This window comes from Heterodontus francisci, chromosome 26 (assembly GCF_036365525.1).
Source record: "Heterodontus francisci isolate sHetFra1 chromosome 26, sHetFra1.hap1, whole genome shotgun sequence".
NCBI classification, from domain to species: domain Eukaryota; kingdom Metazoa; phylum Chordata; class Chondrichthyes; order Heterodontiformes; family Heterodontidae; genus Heterodontus; species Heterodontus francisci.
The window spans coordinates 23,005,786-23,029,264 of record NC_090396.1 but is presented as its reverse complement, the minus strand read 5'-3'; the positions used below and the strand labels follow the sequence as shown (position 1 = coordinate 23,029,264).

At 42.0% G+C, this 23,479-nt stretch overlaps 1 protein-coding gene across 9 annotated transcripts in view; it reads right to left on the bottom strand.

Moving 5' to 3' along the window:
- Nucleotides 1-23,479, bottom strand: part of cacna1g (calcium channel, voltage-dependent, T type, alpha 1G subunit) — a 685,429-nt gene that overhangs the window by 57,677 nt on the left and 604,273 nt on the right. For all 9 annotated transcript variants that reach the window (XM_068057908.1, XM_068057913.1, XM_068057914.1 and 6 more), the window contains 6 exons: nt 21,796-21,905; nt 20,906-21,039; nt 16,748-16,818; nt 8,261-8,339; nt 5,822-5,943; nt 3,832-4,173 (listed from right to left, as the gene is read on the bottom strand). In XM_068057908.1, the coding sequence (XP_067914009.1) occupies nt 3,832-4,173; nt 5,822-5,943; nt 8,261-8,339; nt 16,748-16,818; nt 20,906-21,039; nt 21,796-21,905 (858 nt within the window). The remainder of the gene's footprint in view (nt 1-3,831; nt 4,174-5,821; nt 5,944-8,260; nt 8,340-16,747; nt 16,819-20,905; nt 21,040-21,795; nt 21,906-23,479) is intronic.

Genomic DNA, 23,479 nt, shown 5'->3' with positions numbered 1-23,479 from the left:
GCTCCTTATGCCACCAAAAGGTCATTCTTACATTTTCCAAGCCAGCCGTATTGTGGTGTTTCTGAGTGAACTTGCAAGTTTAGTAGTGAATTTGGGGTTTTATTGTTTTGTGGGCTCATGGATATTAAGAGCTGGATTAAGACTGCCCAAATTCATTTCAAGTAGGCACACCTACCAATGGTGGGAGGGTTGTACTGGAGGCTAGAGTTAGAAAAGTGGAGAGTTTGGGGGTGCAGTTGTAGGACTGGAGGGGATTACAGACATCGTGAGGGGCAAGACCATGAAGGGATTTAACATTAGCATCAGAATTATAAATTTGAGGTGTTGGGGGAGGAATTTAAGTCAGCAAGGGCAGGGTTAATGGATGTGGAATAGGATAGGGGTAACAGAGTTTTGGATGAGCTGACATTTACAGGGCAGTTTATGGAGAACAGGAGGCTGGCTAGAAGATCATTGGAGTCTTAAGGTGACAAAAGCACAGATGAGGGCTTTAGCAGCTGATAAACAGAGTCTGGGGCAGAGGCAACTGCTGAGGCAATGCGACAGAGGTGGAATTGGCAATCTATCTGATGAAGAGGATATGGGATGGGAAGCTCAGTTCTGGGTCAAATGGGATGCTGAGGTTTCAAACAATCTGGTTTAACCTGAGACAGTAACAAGGGAAGCAATCATTGGCAAGGGTACAGTGTTTGCAACAGGGGACGAAGATGGTGAATTTGGTCTTCCAAATATTTAAGTGGAAGAGGTTGTGGTTCATCCATGACTGGATTTTAGGCAGAGTCTGGCAGTACAGAGGCAGTGAAAGGTTTAAGAGAGGTGATGTATGTCATCAGTGTACACGTGGGAGCTGATCTCATGACGTCACCAAGGGGCAATATGGAGATGAAGGGGCCAAAGTTATATCCTTGGGGGAATACCACAGGTAATGGTACGGGGGTGGTTAGAGAAGACATTGTTTTGGCTATGATCGGTTAGGTAAGAATGGGACTGAGCAAGAGCAGTTCCACTGCAAGGGAGCAGTGGAGGAGAGGCTTTGGAGACGATGATGTGCTCAGCTGTAGAGGTTGAGGAGGATGAGGAAGCATAATGCCCCAATGTCATAGTCAAAGAGGGAGAACAAAGAGGGTTAGAGTTTACCATGGGCACAGTCACACAGGATGTTATTTGTGACTTTGATAAGGGCTGTTTCAGTGCCATGGCAGAGGCAGAAATCCGATTGGAGAGATTCAAACATGGAATTGTGGGAATGATGGGCATGGATTTGTGAGAAACAACATGTTCAAGGACGTTGGAAAGGAAAGAGGGGTTAGAGATGGGGCAGTAATCTGTAAGGACAGAGTGGGGTGATGGGTTTTTCTTGAGGAGGGTGTGATGGCATGAGTTTTAAAAGGGAGAGTGACATTACCTGTGGAGATTAGCTAGCAGGGGAACCAGAAAAGGAAGTTTCGGGGTCAGCAAGGCTCTCTACTTCTAGTGGGGGAACACTGGGCCTTTATTGCTACCTTCCAAAATGGCATCCTGAGAAGTATTATTAACTGGAATGGAAAAAAAGCCTGTCTTCTAATCCACTAATTGCCTCCTTGAATGAGTCTTTATTTGGGAATGCAGAACAAGGGGACATAATCTTACTATTAGAAATAAATCAGTTAAAAGTAAATCAGCAAAAATTTCCTTAGGAGGTTGTCGAATACACTGCCCCAGAAGCTGATAGATGCAGAATTGATTCTCTTCATTATTTTAAACACCCCAATCAGACTGTTCCTTAATTTCCTCATCTCTAAATATAGAACCCAAATTCACCCAGTCTCTCATTGTTCAGTGCCTTCATCCCAGATATCATTCTTGTGATTACCATTGAACTCCAAGGCAACTATATTCTTCCTAAAGTGAGTTAACCAAAACTGAACACAAATCATCAAATGGAGTCTGACCAATGCTCTGCACGACTGTAGCAGTACTCCCTTACTTTTATCTCTTTTGATGAAGTCCACCATCCCTTTTGTCTTTTCAGTCACTTTGAGCTTGCACTCCAGCTTCCAATAAATTTTACACCTGAGCCCCTAAATTGCACCCTCAGTCCTTGCCCATTTAGATTATATTTCCATCTGCAATTCGTACATCCAAAGTTTGCATTGAATGTAAGAATGGCAGATGGGAATAAGTTGAACTACATCTGCTATCATTCTACCCACGCAGTTATGTCCTTATGTTCTACTATTGTCATACCTAAATCTGTCCTTTTTTGATGCACATAGAAATATTTTCTATTGCGCCTGATACCATCTGCAAGTGTGTTTTGTTATATGGTGTCTTGGCACTCGTTATTCTCTTGGTCTACTTTTGTTGCTTTTTATACTTTTCGCACTCCTCATTCTTGCCATTATTCTTTGCCTTTCCATAAACTTTCTTATTTTGTTTAATATTAGTTCTGATCACTTGCATACAACATAGTTGTTCATCCAGGGATTAAAAACTGCTCACTTATAATCCATTAATTAACTCCTTGAATGAGTCTCCTGTTGATCTGTCAATTTACCAACTAACAATTTCTCCCACTTGCTTGTGGCTTGGAGGCCTCAGGGTGAGGGATTGAAGGCCTCGTGGGAAAAATCTTCGGTGGGTGGGGGGGGGGGGGGGGGTGGAGGTGGCGGTGGATTTGCCGGATCACAGGGTTTCCTCAGGCAGGATCCAGGAGGTCAGTGTAAAGGCAATTACCTCCTGGATCTGCCAAGCGCTGGGCTGGATATGGCTGCTGGGTTTCCTGAGGCTTGGGAAAACCAGTGTTAAAGTTGAAAAGCTGAATGACAATGAGGTTCGCAGTCACATTGAAAGTATCAACTCATCTCCTTGGAGCAGGTTGGTTACCCGCCCACCATCCTGCCTCAGTTAAAGCTGGGGATGGATGGGTTGGAGGCAAGCTTGGGTTGGGAATCTGATTTTTAAGACATTTAACCCCTTATGCAACCCAAACACACACGTTTTTTGGTTAAAATTCCCTCCATAATGAACAAAGAACAGATTTCTTTAGAAGTTCAGAAGAGTAACTGGAGTGCAGTGCTGGGTGAGTGCTACACTATTGCTGTCTTTTGGGTAAACAGATCTACTTTCTCAGGTGGACGCAAAAGATCCCATGGCACCATTCAAAGGGAGTCCAGGGGAGTTCTCCTGGCCAACATTTATCCCTCAACCTAATACAGCTTATCTAGTCATTTATGACATTGCTGTTTGTGGGAGTTTGTTGTGCAACACCTGCCTGCCACATTTCCCTGCATCCCTGACTACATTTCACAAGTTCTTCATTGGCTGTTAAAGCACTTTGGGACATCCTAAAGTTATGAAAAGTGTCATATACATAAAAATGTAATCATTCTTTCTTTCTGCTCCTTTTATAACTTTGACTTCCAGATGTCTTTTTAAAATGGAAGATGATAAAGACATCAATGATGAGCAAAGCACTGAACCTCCAGAAATGAAATAGGCCATTATCAAGGGGACTTTAAATATGAACTGACCTAGTATACTGAAGAACCCAATGGACTGAATTCTACATAATACATAGGCATCCTGAGATATTGATTGGCCCACGACTAACAGGATCAGTCTGGCTTGAATAATGTATTACTAATAAAACTTTTTATTGACACCTGATATAAAGATGCTAATGGATTGAGGAATAAATTAAAGAGTCTTCTATTGAGCAAGATTATTCTCTTCTTGGTACCCTATTCCTTTGTACCTATTTTACTGTTTTACTATGGGACTAGGCATAGCATACAGTGCAATGTACTTTCCATTAAAACTCTATGAATCAGCCTAAAATTCTGTTCTTACCAGCGGTGGTTCGAAAGAAAACGGCGAATCCACTTTGATTTGAAGTGACTCAGATGGACTCCCTGGGCTATCACCTGCATCTCCACCTTCACTGCCTCCCCAGGTCACACCGTCCATATTCTCTTGATTGATATTTAACATTTTTAATTCAAGCTCCAGCTCTGCCTCGAGTTCTGCTTCCTCTTTCGCCTCCTTGTTGCTCTCTTCCAGGTGTTTCATCAACACCGCAATGACTACATTCACCAGCACAAACTGAGCTGTCAGCACAAACGAGACAAAGTAGATTGGGGACACCACTGTGTTATAACAGGTGCCCTCTTGGTTACAGTCTCGTAAAGTATCCTGCCAATAAGGGAAAAAAGCAATTAAAAAAAAGAAAGAAAAATCGGAGTGAATTAAGTGGATGTCTATATTGAGAGAATATGATTACAAGATGAAGAAGGCAGAAGTTAAACAAATAACTTTTTCAAGCTTAGAAATGAACTTGAATATACTTCATGCTGTTGTGTCAGTAAACTGCCCCGTAATGTAATGCAAATTTACTTTCAATTTAATGCAGAAAACAAAATTAAAGTTATTTGGTGCTCCAGTTTAGAAAGGATGTTAAAGTCATTGAGAACATACAGCTAAGATTCACCAAGATGATATAAGAGATGGGAAGGTAAAGTTATGAGGAGATATTGGGATTATTTCCATTAGAGCAGGGAAGGCCAAGATGAGATTTAATATAGGTTATTAAAATTATGAAGGGATTTTAATAAAGACTCCTGATTGAGAGGTCAGTTGAAATCATCAATTTAAACTATTTACCGAGTGAGAGAGAAGAGAGATTAAGTACATTTCTTTACACAGAATTGTTAAGAACATGCAGTGCTTTGCTCAAGGGAAAAGTTGATGTAGAGGCTATTCCATCTTTTTTTTAAAGAAAGATGACTGAATATTTGAAGCAGAGGAATATACAGGGATAAGGGGAGAGAACAGGGCAATGACTTTTGGATTTCTCTAGCCTCCTACTTTCTTGTAAAATTCTACGGGGGAAAAATTAATCTTGGGCAGTAATGCGAAATGGGCTGTATGACATTGGCTGCCCATTATATGCATCAATGGAACTGAGTATCTGGCAGGCTGATGCGATACTGCTCGTTTAGCGCGGTTGCCCAAGACACCTTTCTACCCTGATGGTTTTATACATGTTTGTAATACCTTTGTGGAAATTCCAACTTTGGTGAGGAATGGTTGATTGGTACGATTGTCTGCATTCATGTTTCAATTAAGGCACTTAAAGGAGAGCAGAGTCTAAATTGATTGTAGGAAATATGTTGTGTTCAATAAGTCAGAATCATAAGACAAATAATACAACAAGAGAGATGCTTGAAAATTATTGGCTAGAATTTAGAAAAAGACCATTGAAGAAGGCACAATGAAAGGCAGTTGCAGGTGACCCACTACCTTAAAAGCAATTAATCGCCAAAATCTTGCAGTTCTGGTGAAAGGTTAACAATCTGAAATGTTAACTCTGTTTCTCTCTCTGCCTGGCCTGCTGAGTTTTTCCAGCATTTTTACCAAAACAAATGATCTGGATATTTGTCTCCTTGCTATTCTGTGGGCCTTGATGTGTGTAAATTAGCTGTTGGGTTTGCTTATAAAACAATAGGGACTTCACTTCAAAAGTAATTCATTGTTGCTAAGTATTACGGGACATTCTGAGGACTTGAAAAGTGCCATATGAGTATTTTTTTCCTTCTTATAGATGGAAAGAAAATAGAAAAGTTTCCAGAAAATGACATTAAATTTAACTTTTACCAGAGAATGGTTTCATTTGTGAATTTGAGAGTAGTGTTTTTGAGTGAAAGCTTCTGTAGTCAGGAACAAAGGTTATCAAAGACTAGCTCTGAAACATGTCAGACAAATTCTATCAATTTGATGCACCAGAAGGGGCAGGGTTTTCCGAGGCTGTTGACAATGTTGCTAAAGGGAGGAAAAAGCTCACCTTCATTATTCCATTCCAGTTGTCTCCCGTTGACACTCGGAACAAGGTGAGGAAAGCCATCCCAAAGTTTCTGAACGTGGCATGTCGCCCCAACCCCTCACAGGGATGATAGTCGTCACATTCTGCATTTACAATATTAAAAATATACCATTTATTTAAACAAAAAATCCTCAGAGGATCAGGACAAGTATTCTGTTTTAGTTGCAATAATGAATTATATGGTAACTAGTTCCCGGGGGGGCTGTATTTCGGAAGGCCTATACTTTGGAATTAGAGACTTAAATCAATCAACAAATCAAAGGAACAGAAGTACGCTATTCAGTTCCTTGGGTCTGTTCCACCATCCAATTAGAACATGGTTGATCTGTATCTTAACTCCATTAACCCACCTTGGTTCCGTAACCCATAATACTCTTGCCTAACAAAAATTTGCCAATCTCAGTTTGAAATTTCCAATTGACTGCCAGCTACAACAGCTTTTTGAATTTCAGATTTTCACTGCCCTTTGTGTGAAGAAGTGCTTCCTGACACCACCCCTGAATGGCTCTACTTCTAAGGTGTACAGACCCTTTGCTCTGGACTCCCCCGCCAGAGGAAATAGTTTCTCTCTAGCTACCCTATCAACTCCTTTAATCATCTTAAACACCTCAATTAGATCACCCTTTATCTTTTATACTCAAGGGAATTCAACTTAATATCCTCAAATACTATGGTTTGAATTTTGCAGTCAGCAGTGAAACAAGGGTGCTTGCCACTGACCTGGAAGAAAGCTACCCACAAAGATCAAGCAATCTCAGTGGTGTGGTTTTCCCCTCTCCTGGCGGCAGTTAAAATCTGGCACCAAATTAATGGGATGCCTTGGTGTGCAGCAGCAGTGAGGTCAGCAAACAGGTAAGGAACCAATTACATTGAAGCATTCACACACAGCAAACCAGGAAGTTCAAGGCTCTTAATATCCTTCACTTTTAATTTACTTATTTAGAGAGTGAAATAAATGATTATGATTGGATTAAGACAGAAGCTAAAATAAAGAAGGAACAAACTTTAATTTAAAAAAAACTTTAATCATATGCGGATGTTTTTAAATCATTGTGGACATTCCATAAATATACAATTGGCTTTTTAGAGCTAGTGAGGGTGTTTTGCAGTAATTTGAAGTTAGTACATCATTAAAAAACTAGTTACACCTCATTCAACAAGGTGTAACTTTTTCAAAGGTTTCTACAGTGAGACCAACAACATAAGAGGGAAGTTCTCATCAATTGACTTCCATTAACTGCTGTCTGGAGGTGCCTCAACAGCTCGCACTCTGGAAAAGTGTTGAATCACTGTCAACAACTTCTAGATTTCTGCACTATTTTGTGCATGTACAGACTCCAGAAGTTGTTGGAAGTTTAGTGGCATAATGATGGCAAGTGCTTATAGTTTCGCCATCATTATTACCACATAATCCGGGCTAATATACTCAAGGAAAACCAAAGGTTCAGCTATGGACCATGTTGTGTCATTGAAGCTGAATTCTGAACCTCCATCCCAACTAGACTCTTAAGTATAACAATGTGACTGACACAGCATCTTTGCTGGTAAGCTCTGCTTCCAACATTACATTCACGTTTTCATTCAAAACTGAAATAAATAGTCACAGAAGATACATATCTTAGAATATTCATGTCGCCAAGCTACACATATACTCATAAGGACATCTCCCAAAGGTTGCCTATGATTGCACACATCATGTAGCAACTGATGGGAGGAGAATCGCTTTCAGGCAATTCAAGACACTTACTAGGTTTCAATCTGAAATTTTCCATTTCCTGGATCTCCAATGTTACTATAAGTTTAATTTGGGTTTAGGACACACCCTGAGATTCTATTTCTTTGTTACAGTTAGGATTAGATTAATTAAAGACCCAATAAATTACAGTGCTTGCAAATAATCAGAGGTGAATGAAGACAAATCTCTGTAAGAGCTTTCTATGGTTGAGATAGCAGCCAGAAATCATCATAAGCCAGCCTCCTTCAAAGAACTAAAAAAGGTAGTATATTCTCCAGATTTAGTGGCAATGAGGAGGTTTCATTGGTAAGTTTGTCAAGCCTCTGCCCATATTATGATTTAAGAAAATAACATTTTGGGCTACAGTATATGAAAAAGTTGACACATGACATCTGGTAAGTGTAGCATGTTTGGGGGGAACAGGTGATTTTGGACTATGGTTCCTAAAGCTTTCCATCACTGGGCGTTTACTAGCCTCAGGTCAGGGTCTGTTGTAGACTAATTGATAGAGATTGATCACGATGATTAGTCAACAACTCCATGATATTCTTATGATAAGCCAAGTTACATGAGCCATATTAAAATAAAGAAAACTGATCTACCAATGGGCATTAAGCAGTACAAATGAATATTAGCATGTGATATATATGCCTGCAGTATCTTACCTAGGTCCCCAAAAAGTTCAACTCCAAGAGCTGCAAATATGAAAAACAGCAGCATAAACAACAGACCGAGATTCCCAACCTGCAAGAGAGATAAAGATCATGAAGGATTTCTTCATTAGTGAACTCGCACAAAGGATGGCTTAAAATAGCCATCTCATCTTCTGATCACTAACCTTGCCTCATTCAAATATTTATTTATTTAGAGATACAGCACTGAAACAGGCTCTTTGGACCACCGAGTCTGTGCAGACCATCAACCATCCATTTATACTAATCCTACATTAATCCCATATTCCTACCACATCCCCTTAATTCCCCTACCACCTACCTATACTAGGGGAAATTTATAATGGCCAATTTACCCATCAACCTGCAAGTCTTTGGCTGTGGGAGGAAACCGGAGCACCCGGCAAAAACCCACGCGGTCACAAGGAGAACTTGCAAACTCCGCACAGGCAGTACCCAGAATTGAACCCAGATCACTGGAGTTATGAGGCTGCGGTGCTAACCACTGCGCCACTGTGCCACCCAATAGATATACTTTTTTTGTTAATTCATGCTGGAAGCTGCTCCTTTGAATAACTTTCAACTAGCATTCAGAGAAGCTTCCAGAATCAATTGATAGGTACACTTTAATTATTGTGGGGGGTGGGGGGGGGGTTCAAGTTGGAACTGTAGACTGGAAATTTCTGACTGGAATATTTGCATACATATATTTAAAGTGTTCATATGACATCACCTTTTCATTTAACAGAGGCATTAACCCATTTAAAACAACAGAAGATTGTCATATGAGCAGTTAACTATTCAGAGGCTAATATCGCAAATGGTAACATCTAAGATTATATTAATTACAGTAGGAAATAAATATTTTATCAAGCTGCCAAACAATGACAGGATTAATAAGCATGTACATCAAATGTTACTTCAGTAACACGATTACAATCACTTTATAGTTTCATCCAGGTTGAGGTTATGGAGAGAGGACAGATGAAATGTTTTTGAAATGTGATGTTAGACCAAGGCCCTGTCTGCCCTTTCAGGAGGATGTAAAATATTCCATGGCACTATTTGAAGAGCAGGAGAGTTCTCCCCAGTGGCCTGGCCAATATTCATCCCTCAACTGACATCATTAAGACAGATTACCTGGTCATTGTCACATGGCCATTTGTGGGAGCTTGCTGTGCTCAAATGGCTGCTGCGCTTTCTACATTATAAAAGTGACTATACTTTAAAAAGTAATTCAGGTGCTGTGAAGCACTTTAGGACATCCTGAGGTTGTGAAAGGCACTATATAAATGCAAGTTCTTTCTTTGTTTGTTTAAAACTAAGAGATGCAAGTGAGTGGACAAGGCTCAATGTGCAGCATGCCAGAGGTACAAAGGTGTAGAAGATGAAATAAGTCAAGGAGTGTTGCCTAAGCGGAGTTAAGCTTGGGTTTTAAAAGTCTATATATTGTAGTCCAGGAGAGCGATTCACACTGAAAGCCATCCAGTGATGAATCCTTCAAATCCTTACTATACAATAAGAAGAGCAATTTGAGATTTTAGCAGTAAAATCCTGGAGGCAGTGAAAATGTCCATTTCTGAGTGGATCTGAGTGACAACAGATCAATTACTACAACAAATTACTTGCCCTATATGTAGGAGGAAGGGAACATGTGGAATTAAATGTTAAAGCTATGAAACTACTCCTGACTTCTCAGTTTCGTGCAGCACTTTGCGAATGAGGTTATTTTATTGATGTAATTCTCACAGACTTGTGTTCCATTCATGGCTGCAAGCCAAAATGCAAATCTCATACCTTTCCATGCTTTGTTCTTTTTAAATTGGAGAACATTTGAAAAACCATCTAATTATAGGACCATCTAATTATACATGATTCTTCTGAATGCACTGCAAATTTTCAGTCTGTCATATCCATGAACTTCATGAACTCTTAAATCTATGACCCCAGTTTGAGTAGAATACTGTACTTTCACCTCTGGCAATTGAGCCCAGCCAGAAAGGACTGAAGACTCCTCTTGAAATGGTGTAGGTGTCACATTCCATTAGGGTGCTTTCAGGACCTGAGTTTCAATCTGAGCTCGGGTAGAATTAAAGTCTTATCTTTCCTAGGGCTATTGAAGGCTGTAAGCAAAATCAACCTATCTTCCAGTGAACCTGATGTCTGCACTGATCTGACAATTTTACTTAGGCAAGTATTAAGATGGCTGGCATGAGAAATGGAACAGGTCATCGCATTACCATTGTCATGCAGGCCCACACCTGCCAAGAATGAGGAATATTAATTTCGCCACATGAACATTAATTTTAAACTGTTACTGGAGTGAAGAAAGAATTGGTTAAAAAAAACCCACAATGGATCCTTGGCTGGAGAGAAATTTTTGCATATTAACAGACAGTACTTGGAAAGGACAAAGGGGATGCTCCCTGCTCCAATTTAATCCACTTTTGATTACCAGACATTGAGGGTGGAGGAGCTCGCATTCCAGGTTAACTGCGAAGATGTTCGAATACACAGAAGACGTGGTCAGACCAGTTTAGTCACATGACTAACTGGCTGTTGCAAAGTTCTGAACTGAGAGTTTTAAATTGGTCACAGAACATTTGAACCCAGAAAGCTCCTGGCTCCTGGATTGAGAACATCTCTCTCCTGTCTGCTCTCATCTCTTTCTTACCAGCTTCGGAATCCATTGAAGACACATGAGCCACAAGAGAGAAAAGTCTCCTACAGTGAAAAAGGTTTAAGAAGAATACTGGGCCCCAGTGAAAAGCAAGAATTACCTACAAGCAAGGACTCTACAGTGAGCTTGAAGCACAGTAACCAGAAACTCTTCAGATATAGCCTCAAACCTCTCCACTTTATCTTTATGCTACTCTTTTCTGTCTCTATTTGCATGTGTGTATCACGTATGCTAGCATGGGCACGTCATGTGTCCATAGGCGTCAACTGAATTAGAGTTCAAGTTTAAATAAATTTCACTTTTCTTCTTTAAACCTAAGAAAGCCTGTTTGGGCTCATTTCTTTGCCTTATAATTGGAAAGCGGTGAACAGGATTCACCAAGGGGGAGCTCAAAACACAATGTGTTTAAAATTAAATCCTGTTACATTAAGAGCAGGTGAAGACTGAAATGGACCGCTAGACACCTTTCTCACCTGGCCGTAACAGAAATTTGGGTACTAGTGTCCGGAATTTTACCCATAGACAAATGAGAGAAATTGGAAGTGGGAAGCCAAATTGTTCCCAATCAAAATGAGCAAGATTTCAATACAGGTTTTCTTGTGGTTGTGTGTGCTTGAATACTAACATGGAATACTAACAGAAGGAACATGAAGAAAATGAAAGGCAGAAGAGAGAGAGAGAAAGAATATTCCAGAAAAAATGCGAAGAAAGAAAGCTAATGTGGCTTGTGTTAACCAGGGGGCGACAGAGTAACCCCAGTGAAAGCATGGCCAGTATGGAGGAGCATAATTCAGGGCTGGGTACAAAATTGCTAAAACTCGCTCAACTAATTCCAAATTTCAATGAGGAAGATGTGGAAGTGTTTTTGTGTCTTTTGAGAAACTGGCAAGGCAGCTAAAATGGCCAGTTGAGACCTGGTCTCTTTTACTACAAAGCAAACTAACTGGAAAAACCCATGAGGTTTATTCGTTGTTGCCAGGTGAGAGTTCATTAAATTATGAACTGACCAAAAATGCTATCCTCGGGGCATATGAATTAGTAGTTGAAGCCTATCTTCAAAAGTTTAGAACCCTCAAGAAGCAAGCTGATCAAACTTATCTGGAGATTGAAAGAAGTAAGCAGCTGGTTTTTGACCAGTGGCTGAGGGCTCTTAAAAATACAGCTCAGCTATGAGAATCTCACGGAAGTAGTTCTGTTAGAGGAATTTAAAAACTCTCTCCCACTCTCAATAAAGACCCATGTAGAGGAGGAATGGGTTCAGAGAGCCTGGCAAGTGGCCATTCTGACCGATGAGTTTGCTTTAATTTATATGGCAGTTTCCCAGGGGAGAACCTTTCCTAATCACCCCCACAAATCCAAAAAGGAAAAAGGGTGGGAAGGTGATATCCACCCAGGCAGTCCTGGAGAGAAAGGAAAGCAGGAGACACAGGGGGCCCTCTTCCAGCCAAAAAAGGCGCTGTGAGCAAGAGTGAGACACGGACACCTGTGTGCTTCCATTGTAATAAAGCAGGGCATTTAAAAGCTGACTGCTGGAAACTAAAGGGAAAACTGGTAGGGTTAATCAGGGCACACCCACTCAGTGAAAATGGGACATTGATGGAAAGTACAGCAGAGCAAGCTGTGGCCTTAACTGTAGTAAGAATGCAACCCAAGAAGCTTACTATGGCCAGTGCAGGAAAAGCTAATAAGATTCCTGAAGGCTATCAGGGTTTTTGTGTCTGAAGGGAAAGTAACCCCATATCCCTCGAGTGGGGCAAGCAAGCCCATTGTAATTCTCAGGGACACAGGAGCCACTAGATCTCTTTTACTGGGAAAAGGCCTGACCTTTCCCTCAGAGAATGCAGTGAACACCAAAATGGTGGTGAATGGTATTGGAGGGCAGTGTATGCCTGTACCTTTACACCAGGTGCACCTGGAGTGCGACCTAGTTTCGGGACCGGTGCCCGTAGGGACTGTCCCTAGTTTGCCTGTGGACGGGATTGACCTGCTCCTAGGTAATGATCTGGCAGGGGTAAAGGTGGTAGCCCCTCCCCAGTAGTGAAAGAAAGTCCGCAGGAGGTCAGAGGGACAGGCAGTGGCAGGTCGTAACACCATGAAGTTTCTCTTCTGAAGAAATGTGATTAAGATCCACTGCTACAACAGAACAGCCCAGAGAGAATGCAAAACTGCAGCACAAGCCTGTGACAGCTGACTTGGGAGTAATCAGCATATGCCAGAGAATGATCTGCAAAACATTTAATTCTTGAATAGGGAAGGATGCGGTGGGAAGGGGAGAAGGGGTGAGATTTTCAAGTCAGGCTTTGAAATGGGTACAATTTTGGCAGTGACGCTCTGGCATCTGCCCAAGGCTACGGTAGCAAGCAAGAAGATTTTGTGGGGCTGGGAGGAGCATAACACTTAAAAAGAAGCGAAAATCTTATCTTGTCTGAACAGCCTGTAGTGATGCCCCTTTAAGGATGCTCAACGTCTGTAGAACCTAGACATGCATGAACTTCACTTGCTCGGCTCAATATTCTATGAAAGCTACACTGGGGAGAGGGGATGCAATCCTACAACCAATGCAGAACCTCAATTTGCATATTTGAACAGCCTCCTTCCTGCCATTTGAGCAGTCCAGGATTCCCAATTAAAGGCACACCTGAAAACTGAATCAGGCAGGGAAAAAGGTGATCAAAATCCCTACTGATGTTCCTCCGCTTTGAGTGCCAGCACTGAGTGTCAGCATTGAGAGACTGTTTATTCTCAGTCTGTGTCAGCATTGAGTGCGTTTTGAGTATCAGTGTTGAGTGAGTGTTGAGAATCAGCAGATGTCAGCACTGAGTGTCAGGGTTGAGTGTCAGGGTTGAGTGTCAGGGTTGAGTGTCAGGGTTGAGTGTCAGGGTTGAGGGTCAGGGTTGAGGGTCAGGGTTGAGGGTCAGGGTTGAGGGTCAAGCGTTCAGTGTCAGGGTTGTTGGTCAGGGTTGTTGGTCAGGGTTGTTGGTCAGGGTTGTTGGTCAGCGTTGAGTGTCAAGAGTTGAGTGTCACGAGTTGAGTGTCACGAGTTGAGTGTCACGAGTTGAGTGTCACGAGTGTCAAGAGCAGCCAAAGACCTGCAGGTTGATATGTAAATTGGCCATTGTAAATTGCCACTAGTATAGGTAGGTGGTAGGGAAATGTAGGGACAGGTGGGGATGTGGTAGGAATATGGGATTAATGTAGGATTAGTATAAATGGGTGGTTGATGGTCGACACAGACTCGGTGGGCCGAAGGGCCTGTTTCAGTGCTGTATCTCTAAAATAAAATTTAAAAAAAGGTTGAATGTCAGTATTGAGTGTCAATGTTGAGTGTCAATGTTGAGTGTCAATGTTGAGTGTCAGGGTTGAGTGTCAGGGTTGAGTGTCAGGGTTGAGTGTCAGGGTTGAGGGTCAGGGTTGAGGGTCAGCGTTGAGGGTCAAGCGTTGAGGGTCAAGCGTTGAGGGTCAAGCGTTGAGGGTCAAGCGTTGAGAGTCAGCGTTGAGGGTCAAGCGTTGTTGGTCAGTGTTGTTGGTCAGCGTTGTTGGTCAGCGTTGAGGGTCAGCGTTGAGGGTCAGCGTTGAGGGTCAGCGTTGAGGGTCAGCGTTGAAGGTCAGCGTTGAGGGTCAAGAGTTGAGTGTCAAGAGTTGAGTGTCAAGAGTTGAGTGTCAAGAGTGTCAAGAGCAGCCAAAGACCTGCAGGTTGATATGTAAATTGGCCATTGTAAATTGCCCCTAGTGTAGGTAGGTGGTAGGGGAATTGAGGGGATGTGGTAGGAATATGGGATTAATGTAGGATTAGTATAAATGGGTGGTTGATGGTCGACACAGACTCGGTGGGCCGAAGGGCCTGTTTCAGTGCTGTATCTCTAAAATAAAATTTAAAAAAGGGTTGCGTGTCAGGGTTGCGTGTCAGGGTTGCGTGTCAGCGTTGAGGGTCAGCGTTGAGGGTCAGGGTTGAGTGTCAGGGTTGAGTGTCAGGGTTGAGTGTCAGGGTTGAGGGTCAGCGTTGAGGGTCAGCGTTGAGGGTCAGCGTTGAGGGTCAGCGTTGAGTGTCAGGGTTGAGGGTCAGGGTTGAGGGTCAGCGTTGAGGGTCAGCGTTGAGGGTCAAGCGTTGAGGGTCAAGCGTTCAGTGTCAAGCGTTCAGTGTCAGGGTTGTTGGTCAGGGTTGAGGGTCAGGGTTGAGGGTCAGCGTTGAGGGTCAAGAGTTGAGTGTCAAGAGTTGAGTGTCAAGAGTTGAGTGTCAAGAGTGTCAAGAGCAGCCAAAGACCTGCAGGTTGATATGTAAATTGGCCATTGTAAATTGCCCCTAGTGTAGGTAGGTGGTAGGGGAATTGAGGGGATGTGGTAGGAATATGGGATTAATGTAGGATTAGTATAAATGGGTGGTTGATGGTCGACACAGACTCGGTGGGCCGAAGGGCCTGTTTCAGTGCTGTATCTCTAAAATAAAATTTAAAAAAAGGTTGAGTGTCAGGGTTGAGTGTCAGGGTTGAGTGTCAGGGTTGAGGGTCAGGGTTGAGGGTCAGGGTTGAGGGTCAGCATTGAGGATCAGGGTGAGCGTCAGGGTGAGCGTCAGGGTGAGCGTCAGCATTGAGTGTGTTACGACCAGGTGAGGAAGGTGTCCAGGGGTCCCTCTCAGCCTTCACCTGGTCTTACTGTGAGGGTTTAATTTTAAACACACTGTGTTTTTAGCTCTCCTTTGGTGAATCCTTGCTCATTGCTTTTCAATTATAAGGCAAAGGAACCAGCATAAACAGGCTTTCTTAGGTTTAAAGAAGAAAGGTTTGAAATTTATTAAACTTTATCTCTAATTCGGTTAATGCCTACAGATACACGACATGCCCCACGCTAGCATGCATGCACAATACGCACATGCAAATAGAGACAGAAAAGAGCAGAAGAAAAACTAAAGTGGAAATGTTTGAGGCAATATCTGGAAAGTTGTTGTTGTTATGGTTCTTCAAGCTCAATGTAAAGTCCTTGATTGTAGGTAGATCTTGCTTATCGTTGGGGCCCAGTATTCTTCTTAAACCTTGTTCGCTGTTGGAGACTTTTCTCTCTTGGGGTTCATGTGTCTTCAATGGGTCTTCAGTTCCGTGTGAAAGAGATGGGAGCAGACAGGAGAGAGATGTTCTCAGTCCAGGAGCAAACAGGCTTTCTGCCCAAACTGTTTGTACAATTCAAAAAACTCAGGTTGCCCAGCAGGTTAGTCATGTGACGAGCTGGTTTGACCATGTCCGTTTGTGTATTCTGCCATCTTAGCAGTCAACCTGGAATGCGAGCTCCCCCACCTTCAATGTCTGGTGATCAAAAGTCCATTGTGGGCTGAATGTGTCAGGGAATGGCTGCTTTGTCCTTCCAAACACTGTCTGTTAAATGCAAATGTCTTTACCAGCCACGGCTGATCTGTTTAACAAGTCCTTTCTTCACTCCAGTAACAGTTTAAAACCAATGTTCATGACAAAATTCATGTGCCTCATTCTTGGCAGGTTGGGGCATAGCATGACAAGTGTCAGGGTTGAGTGTCAGGGTTGACTGATAACATTGAGAGTCAAGGCGATGACAAAGTGGCCTGGGATGTTAATGCTGCGCCGACATGACAGCTCCCATGGAAGCTTTAATTGCCCATGGTATTGGACAACGTTGAGCTGTTGCACTGAACAGGTTCTCACACTAGGGCCATAACACAGAACGTGCTATGGATGGAAGCATAGTGAACTGCTGAGCTATAAACAGATTCTACACAATGTGCAAGATCCCCTGACACATCTGTACCTGCTATTGTAAAATTACAGCAATGTGCTCACCTGTGGTAGAGCCTGGATTACGGTGTTCAGCAAGGCTCTCATCCCCACTGCCATCTTCAAGAGCTTGAGGACTTTTGGGGGACATAAGCAAAGGTTGTAAATGCTACAGACACCACAATATCACAGATGTTTCCTGACCACTTAATCTTGTGTTGCAAAGCAACACAATGCATCACCTAATAATGTTCTGTTTTAAATAATTCAGCTAATAAGCCTCATTTAATCCAAATGCCAAGATCACTGGATAAGCTTAATGACAGTCTTCTGCCATTCAGAACAAAATAATTGTTCCTTCAAACCCATCTGGTGCTGGCCTTATAAGGAATTCTATTCTCGTCTGATTTTTTTCTCGGTACTCTATATTGTTCAGAATTAACAGGCAGAGCCATGCTGAATAAAGAAAGTTCAGAGAAGAAATGAAAAAGGAATTAAGAGAGGCAAAGAGAGAGTATGAGAAGCGACTGGCAGCTAACATAAAAGGGAATCCAAAAGTCTTCAATAGGCATATAAATAGTAAAAAGGTAGTGAAAGGAGGAGTGGGGCCAACCGGGAACCAAAAAGCCGATTTACACATGGAGGCAGAGAGCATGGCTGAGCTACTAAGTGAGTACTTTGCATCTATCTTTACCAAGGATGAAGATGCTGCTGAAGTCATAGTGAAAGAGGAGGTAGTTGAGATACTGGATAGGCTAAAAATTGATAAAGAGGAGGTATTAAAAAGGTTGGCTGCACTTAAAGTTGGTAAGTCACCAGGATTGGATGGGATGCACCTGAGGGTACTGAGGGAAGTAAGGGTGGAAATTGCAGAGGTAATAATCTTCCAATCCTTCTTGATACAAAGTGGTGCCAGAGGACTAAAGAACTGCAACGTTACACCCTTGTTCAAAAAAAGGTATAAGAAAAAACCCAGCTACCATAGGCAAGTAAGTTTAACCTCGATGGTGGGAAAGCTTTTAGAAATGATAATCTGGGACAAAATTAACAGTCACTTGGGAAAGTGTGGATTAATTAAGGAAAGCCAGCATGGATTTGTTAAAGGTAAATCATGTTTAACTAACTTTAATGAGGCAACAGAGAAGGTTGACGAGTGTAATAGAGTTAATGTGGTGTACATGGACTTCTAAAAGGCATTTGATAAAGTGTCACCTAATAGGCTTGCCAGCAAAGTTGAAACCCATGAAATAAAAGGGACAGTGGCAGCATGGATATGAAGTTGGCTGAGTGACAGGAAACAGAGAGTAGTGATGAATGGTTGCTTTTTGGACTGGAGAATAGTATTCATTGGGGTTCCCCGGGGGTTAGTACTAGGACCACTGCTTTTTGCTATTTATTAATAACTTAGACTTGGGTGTAGAGGGCACAATTTCAAAATTTGCAGATGACAAAAAACTTGGAAGTATTGTGAACTGTGAGGGGGATAGTGATAGACTCCAAGAGGACAAAGACAGGCTGGTGGAATAGGCAGACACGTGACAGATGAATTTTAAAGTAGAGAAGTGTAAAGTGATACATTTTGGTAGGAAGATTGAGGAGACGTCATTTAAAATAAAGGAAACAATTCTAAAATGGGCTGCGGGAACAGAGAGATCTGGGGTACATGTACACGAATCGTTGAAGGTGGCAGGGCTGGTTGAGAAAGTGGTTAAAGAGGCATACAGAATTTGGGGCTTTATAAATAAAGGCATAGAATACAAAAGCAAGGAAGTTATGATGAACCTTTATAAAACACTGGTTCGGCCTCCGATGGTGCATTGTGCCCAGTTCTGGGCACCGTACTTTGAGAAGGATATGAAGGCTTTGGAGAATGGTGCAGAAAAGATTTACGAGAATGGTTCTAGTGATGTGGGACTTCAGTTACATGTATAGATTAGAGAAGCTAGCGTTATTCTCCTTAGAGAAGAGGGGGTTGAGAGGAGGTTTGAGGTGCTCAAAATCATGAGAGGTCTAGACAGAGCAGATAGAGAAAAACTGTCCCCATTGATGGAGGGGGTCAAGAATCAAAGGACACAGATTTAAAGTGATTGGCAAAGGAACCAAAAGTGACGTGAGGAAAATCTTGTTTACACAGTGAGTGGTCACAATCTGGAATGCAGTATCTCAGAGTGTGATGGAAGCAGATTCAATTGTGGTTTTCAAAAGAGAATTAGTTAAGCACCTGAAAGGAAAATAATTCCAGGGCTATGGGGAAAGGGCAGGGAAGTGGGACTGGCTAAATTGCTCTTGCTGAGAGCTGGCGTGAGCTTGATGAGCCAAATAGATCCCTTCTGTGTTGCAAGCATTCTATGATTTTAGGATTGTAAAGTCTGTCCAAATCTCTTGAGCAGCCAGTGAGAGTTTATACTTGTTCTTTTTTACAGAACATAGGAAAATTAGGAGGCCATTTAGCTCCTTGGGCCTGTTCTACCATTCTATGGTTGATCCATTTTCTCATCTTTGCTCTATATCCCTTGACAACCCGACCTAACAAAAACATGTTGATTTCAATCTTGAAAGTTCCAACTGATGCCACCGTCCACAGCCTTAGAGCAGGCTGGAGGATGGGGATGGGGTTGGTGGTGAGAGTTCCAAATTTCTGCCACCCTTTGTGTAGCAACATTTCTCCCTGATTTAACCCCTGAATGGCCTAGCACTGAGTTTAAGATTAGGTCCCCTTGATTCCCCCACCACAGGAACTAGTTTCTCTGCGTTTATCCTATCAAATTCTTTTAACATTTGAAACACCTTGATCAGATCACCCCTCAATCTCCTATACTTGAGGAAATATAAGCCAAATTTAGGCAGCTTGACCACATACTTTAAACCCGCTAAGCCCTGGCATAATTCTGGTGAATCTGCATTGCACTCCCTCCATGTCAATGTATCTTTCCTGAGGGTATAGTGTCCAGAACTGAACTCAATACTCTAAATGCGGTCTGACCAAAACTCTAAACAACTGAAGCATAACTTCCTTCATTTTGTATTCCAGCCCCCTCGGGATAAGAAGGTTTTCCCTTCTGAGGCCGCTCACTCCTGACAAAATGATAGTTTTTCCTTCGGTGGGAAAAGCTCAAATCTAGACAACATCAAAACTAAGTGGAGGGGAGAGGGAGGATTTTGATGTTCTGGTGGGATTCCAACCCTTTGTAGTGTCACAGAGAAATTCTGACCAGATTTGTGGGGGGAGGGGATGCTGGTTGCAGATGCTTCCAATGCAAACCATTAATCAGGATGCCACTATTGGAGATGGGACTGACAGGATCCCTGGCTCCACATCTCCCACACCAGCAGTGTAGTTGACGTACAAGTGCTATATGTCAACACTAGAATAACAAATCCAGATGGCCATAGGTTCAAAGAGAGGTTGATTACTGTTTGGAGAATGGACGACCAGCACGCAATCAATAATCAATTAATATTTTTGCCTGGCAACTCTTAGGCCACAGGGGCTGTAAGGCAATGCTCCCAAGTCTTGTTGGGTCCCCCAATCATGCCAACCCTGATGCAATCAGCATCTCAAATATTCAGGTGACCCTGTCCTTGGATTTGGAAGGGTAAGGGTGATGGCAAAGGGACAGATGGAGGTCCCATCCTGCTGTACTATCCCTGGTATATAGTACAGAACTGCTGGGCTTTCTTTTGTAGTATTACTATCTACTATGCCTATTCATTCTGTGGTACAGTTACAAGAGAATGATACACCCTCCAGTACCTTGATAAAGTAACCAACCTCGGCAGCTAGTGTCACTGGGCTTTTAGACCAGGTGGGACATCACTGCATTGTCTGGTCCTGACCTAGAATCATACAGCATAGAAGGATGCCATTTGGTCCATCATGCCTGGGCTGGTCTTTGAAAGTGCTATCCAATTAGCCCCACTCACCCCCGCCTTGTTCCCCAAAGCCCTGCAATTTGTTTTCCTTCAAGTATTTATCCAATTCTCCTTTGAAAGTTACTACTGAATATGCTTCCACCACCCTTTCAGGTATCGCATTCCAGATCATAACCTCACAATGCGTAAAAATAAATTCCTCATTCCCTTGCTGGTTCTCACCTCACCCAACATCAAAAAACACACGCACAAAATATCAACTAGAGTAACTCCATAAAGGGACATGAATTTTTATGTCCAAGAGGAATTGTATATAAACTGCAGTGAATAAGAAGTTCTAGTTTTACTGACCTCTAGCAATCCGGAGGACTCTCATGATTCTAATGATTGTGGGGTTGATTGGCAGGGAAGCATTCACCTCAATCTCTTCAAGGGTGATCCCCATAATGGACAGCAGTACAATAGCTAGATCCAGCTGGTTCCATCTGAAGTTAAACCACAAAGGAGGTATCACAAGCAACCTTCAAAACATAGCAGCTGGGTCAAAGCTAACGTGCGTTTGAAACCTAGAGAGCTGCAGGTAAACACAAGGGCACATCAAAGCTCTATTTTTATTTTAACATTTAAATTAAGAATTTAGCAGATTAAAGCCTTGCATTTTTACTTCTGATGGTGATGGTGGTTTATGGTACCAAGCACCTCGAGGCCATCAACAATCAATGAAAGATCAAAAGCAATGCATATTTCCTTGGCTGGTGTAAGGCACAAGTCTCCCAGGTACTACTATACTGTGTGGGGAGAGTTTCTCAATCGCCAACCTTAATAATATAGCATTGAGGGCTAAAGGGATTTTGATCATTTCAAATGTTGTCCAATTTCCTCATGCAATATTAAACTAATCACTGTCTATACCACAGGGGATTTGATAAATCTAAGTTGACATGGATAGGTCTGATGTTTTTAGATAGTTAAGTGTTATTGCACAGACAAAGGCTATACAGTACTTCTCAACTCACACAGTTAAAGTCTTTTCTAAACTTGAAGATTTCAAGCAAGGGCAGTATGAGCTAGTTGAATGAGCATCCAAGTGTCGAGGAGGCTTTTTGGTATTGCATGTCTTTTAATACTCACAGAATTACATCAGTGTGAAGCTGTCCCAACAAAACCAGAGAAACCTGTCGCACAATGAAACAAGCATTACTTCCCCACCCCCCAACTTCAGCACTGCTGTAGTATTTTACCTATCCTTGAAGAATCGGCGAAAACCAAAGGCAACTAGTTTGAATACAGACTCCAGGACAAAGATAATCGTGAAGATGTAGTTACAGATCTTTAGGGCCTCGTCAAGGACCTGAGAACATTAGAAATTAAGATTCAAGTTAAAGCATTAGGTTAAAACAATTACAGATTTGTCCTTCTATGGATACTAATTTATATTTGGCAATGATACAGCACGGGACGAGGCAATTCAGCCCATTGTGCCTGTGCTGGCTCTTTAGTATAGCTATCCATTTAATCTCACTCTCCTGCTCTTTCCCCATAGCCTTGTAATATTTTCCTTTCAAGTTTCTCTTTTGAAAGTTACTATTGAATCTGCTTAATAATATCTTGTGCTAATCATCTCCTTTAGGAATCCATTACTTTTTAACCACTTATTGTCGCCCCCTTGAATTTACAGTTGGAGTAAGCATATTTTATTCAATTTATTATGTTAATTATCAAAATATGTTGATAACCATTGGCCCCCACAATGCTAGGTGTCAGCTGTGGTGCATTGGCAGCACTCTTACCACCAAGCGAAAAGGTTGTGTGCTCAAGCCCCACTCCAGACACTTAAGTACAACATTCAGGTTGACACTCCAATGCAGTACTGAGGGAGGTCTGCACTGTCAGAGGTGCTATCTTTCAGATGAGGTGTTGAATTAAGATCGTGTCTGCCCTCTTAGGTGGATGTAAAAGATTTCTTGGTGCTATTTACAGTAAGAGCTGGGGATTTTCGCTGTGTCCTGGATGCCTCATTTACCTACATTACAATAGTGACGACACTTCAAAAAGAAGTACTGGGACATGCTGAAGTTGTGAAAGACGCTGTGTCTTTCATTAAACAAGCTGGTTTTCCAATGAGATCAGATCTTCTTTCAAACTGTATAAAAGCTTTTTTTTCTATCTAAGTCATTCCTAGTTCTCATTAAAATAGCCAACAGAGGAATGTCATAGAACAAGTTCAGTATTCTCCACCAATATTGCTCATAGTAATTCCCAGGCTTTCCAATGCAGAGACACCCCATTTGGTCATTGTATCTATTGGTGCTTGCTCTTCAATTAGAGCTATCTTCCCAAGTCCCATTTCTCTGCCCTTTTCCCATATCCTTCTATATTCTTCCTTTTCAAAGACTTATCCAATTCCCTTTTAAATAATGGCCTAAGGAATGTCTTGTACAAATGTAACATCATTTCCTTGTTTTGTATTCACTGCCCGGAGTATGAAATCCGAACACCCATTTGCCTTTTTATGGCTTTTTCTATTGCCATCCCATAATTAACAATTTATGTATCAGCACCATGAGGTTTCACTGTTACATGTCCCTTCACTGTTATTTTCCCCAAAATATACTTTATCATGGCTAGGGTACATTGGCTGTTTGATCCAGGAAAGACTTTTGCTTTAAGCTACAACATGTTTTTGATATGAACTGAAGTTCTGGTTGTTCAATGTTAATTCACAGAAATGCTGGCTTCACCCTGGTTGTTTTTAATATTGAGAAATGCTGGAGCTGCTGGGAAAAATAGGGGATTGAGAAGCCATTGAAACTGTAACTGTAACTGGAATAGTGAGGAGTTGGAGTTGTTAAACCATCCCTGGATTACTGCAATGGGAGAATATTCATTTGGAAAAGAGAAGGAGATGGCCATCAAGAAGTCCAT